The sequence below is a fragment of the Frankliniella occidentalis genome, unplaced genomic scaffold (genome assembly GCF_000697945.3).
Source record: "Frankliniella occidentalis isolate FOCC.00 unplaced genomic scaffold, Focc_3.1 Scaffold765, whole genome shotgun sequence".
Lineage (NCBI taxonomy): Eukaryota > Metazoa > Arthropoda > Insecta > Thysanoptera > Thripidae > Frankliniella > Frankliniella occidentalis.
Window position 1 is genome coordinate 22686 of NW_026267874.1, and position 3118 is coordinate 25803.

Below are 3118 nucleotides of genomic sequence, written 5' to 3' on the forward strand. Positions count from 1 at the left end.
CAGCATCCTGTTGAGCACGGGGCTGCGCTCGGCCAGCACGGCGCGGTGCGCGTCCAGCTCCACGCCGTCCACCACCAGCTTCACGTCGCAGGAGCGGCTGCCCTCCAGGCGGGCCCGGTTGAGACGTTGGATCAGGCCCGACGCGGGGCGGCCGTCGACGATGTCGTACACCCTGAAGAGGATGGTCACCTTCTCGAAGGGATGGTCGAAGCTCAGCGTACCCACTGATGACACATTTGTTAAACCCGTTTGGAGGATGGCGCGAGCTTCTACTTCCTTAGTTTGCGGAGGTTTTGAGTCTTTGGTTTGGATGCTCCGGCGGTCACTCACGACGAGCTTGCAGTGGACCAGGACGGGCTCGGCAGGCTCGACGCTGCAGCCCAACGACAGCGAGAGGGTAGTGGTTGTGGTAGTGGGTGGCTGCGCATTACCATAGTATTGATTTTGAGATCTCTGAGGAGCAGGTTGAGGCGGAGTGACGGTGAGGACTGGTGTGATGGCGACACGACCCTGCTCGGTAATAAGAGGCTCCAGGGTGGGTTGGTACTGGCTCGTGACCTTCTGCAGGAGGGCTGTCTGCTCGGCGACCAGGAGCAGCTGCATGGTAAGGGGACGTGGATGGCCGACTGAAACAAGGTATAGAATGGAATTCAGATGTTGAAATGTAGTTCAAAATATTACAAGGCCTGTCTGTATATTTCACATTTTATGTTGCACCCCCACATGACCACAAACGGGACTCAACATGTTAACATGTTCCCCATCATGATCATGATAGGGCTTCCAAGCAAATTCAATTGTGTATTATAATTCTTCATCCTGATATGTTTGCACAATGGTAAGAACACCAAAATATTCGAGAGATTCTAATGTTTTTTTCAGAAATACTTTGTAGCTGCACAAAGATAGCGCAGAATATGGGTAATTGATTATTCAACAAATCCTCATTTTTACATAACTTGCACGGTTCAAGGAAAGGTTTCAAAAATCTGATTAAATATGGTGAGAAGCATTAAGTTAAAATGATCCTTTAAGTGACCACCCATTCTGATACCACTCAAGAGTGCAAAAGAAATAAGATAGAGAGCTAAAAGGAAAAAAAAAAATGAAGCTGCAAATTAGAGCCCATTCCTTTAACTGAATATTTTTCTAGGACAGTGTACTTTAGAGACATGTTAAACATGTTTAAATTGATGAATTCACCATAGCAGCTCAAAATTGATGTAAACCTTTGAGGACTGGTTGTCTGAAGTTGTCAGAGCATGCCGGGGGTGCCTCGGCATATGTCCACATGGGTCTATTTTGCTACCCGGGTGTAGACTCGTCGCACAGAAAGTGATAAACCAGAATAAGAATGAACAAAATCCCGACTCACTCTTTGACAGCCTAGGCGACCCTTCACATACAAAATTGAACAAAAGGAAGCAAGAGGTTAGACCCCGTCGTTCAGCAAAGGATTTGTCTAGTGGACTCACGGTTCGGTTGACCTGTAGACAGGGGGGATCCCCGCGCCATGCCGCGTCCCCTACCCCTCTCCTCCTCCCCACCCCCACCGCGCATGGCGCGCATTTCCCGCGCCTTTATGGAAACGTAAACAAACAGTGAAAGTCGGTGTCACGATCGGCGTTTCTGCCAAATACCGATAATACCTACTCATACAATTATTGATCATAGGATTTTAACCAGAATTTTAGGGTGGACATCGCCGCTTTTCGTTATTAATCGCAAGGTATAGTGCTTACCTGTTTCCGGTCCGGAATATTGAATTGTTCCATTCCGGTTATTGTTGTAGGAGGTTATGCTCCTGTGGCTAAATTTTTTACACGCACAATTAAGTTGTAAGTTATTTTTTGAGGCCGATTAAATGATGCCCTTGATGTAAAAAACTTGGCTCACTGTCAGCTTTGTAGAAAAGGTGTTGAATAGGTACACTCCTCCAATCCATGCAGTATGTTAAATACTGTTGTAGGTCCTAATGCAAATGGGTGAACTGCCAGTGTTTTATCACATATCATATATTTTACTCTATATTTTTCTCGTGGAACAGAAAACTTTATTTCTTTCTGACTCGGGTGCAAACCGAGTGGTTCTATTTGCGTAATCCCCCAAACAATCAATCAATGTGCGTTGCAGATAATTTGCAGCTGCCCCTTCGTACTTAATGTTTAATCCAGTACCAAAATTAGTTATTTGAAAGACCATAGTCATTTAGAGACGCATGGGGAGAGAGGCATTTAAAAGTGTATTGTATGAGTTAATTATATGTAATTAAAAGTTGATGAGCGCTAAAAGTACCGTTTAATATGATTGCAGAAACTCGGCCCAGAAACGTTCTTGACATGAGCAAGAGAAGTCTATGGAGTCATTTTACCCAAAAGAATAGGTGAGTTGACATGACAGTAACCGCCAAGGCTGGTCCAAATTGTCTCCACTATGAGGAGCTTCCTTTCGTGTTCATGAAAGGGTGGTTTTTGATGTTTTTTGCGGTGCCTTTGTTCTTTGTTGTCAATTTCAATCATCCTCTGTCAAAATTCAGGCTGATTTGTTATCACTGAAAATGTCTTTTAAAAATCTTGGCAATTTGGAAAATTCCTGGAATTGGTTTGGATTGGTCGGGCAGACTCCCTTTTCACATGCTCTGTCTAAATGTCATGGTGCCGACCCACTACAGCAGAGTTCTTAGCCAGTGCGCCTTAGGCAGCCTACCCACCCATAGTTAGGGAGACCAGCTCTTAAAACTCGTTTCTGTAAACAGGAGTGGTTTCTGACAGAATCAAAGGTAGTTTTGTGGTCCCTGGTACACCCCTATCTATTCAAGTACTCCTCCGTCAGAAAACCGGACCCTTGCCTTTGCAAATTTTGCCAAAAATGAAAAATTTGAAAATCGCTGGAAATAGTCGGGATTGGTCAGACTGAATCCTCTTTCAATCTCTGCGTCGAAGTTTCGCGCCACCGGGCAATTTAAGTGAGATACGCCTGTTTTTGGGCCAGTTCGCCTGCGAGGTAGGCAGCCCATCGTACGCTGACCGCCAGATTCAAAAGACCACCCTAAAAACTCAAGTTTATCTCTAAAGGGGTGGTTTCTAACGGAACCAAATGAACTTTTGTGGTCACCTGG

At 45.3% G+C, this 3118-nt stretch overlaps 1 protein-coding gene across 1 annotated transcript in view; it reads right to left on the reverse strand.

Moving 5' to 3' along the window:
• The window catches only part of LOC127751715 (uncharacterized), a 2026-nt gene extending 507 nt beyond the window's left edge, over positions 1-1519 (reverse strand). Inside the window, exons 1-2 of the mRNA XM_052275691.1 lie at positions 1476-1519; positions 5-626 (exon numbers count right to left, since the gene is read on the reverse strand). Of these exons, the coding sequence (XP_052131651.1) occupies positions 5-626; positions 1476-1515 (662 nt within the window). The 5' untranslated portion in view covers positions 1516-1519. The remainder of the gene's footprint in view (positions 1-4; positions 627-1475) is intronic.
• Between the last annotated feature and the right edge of the window lie 1599 nt (positions 1520-3118).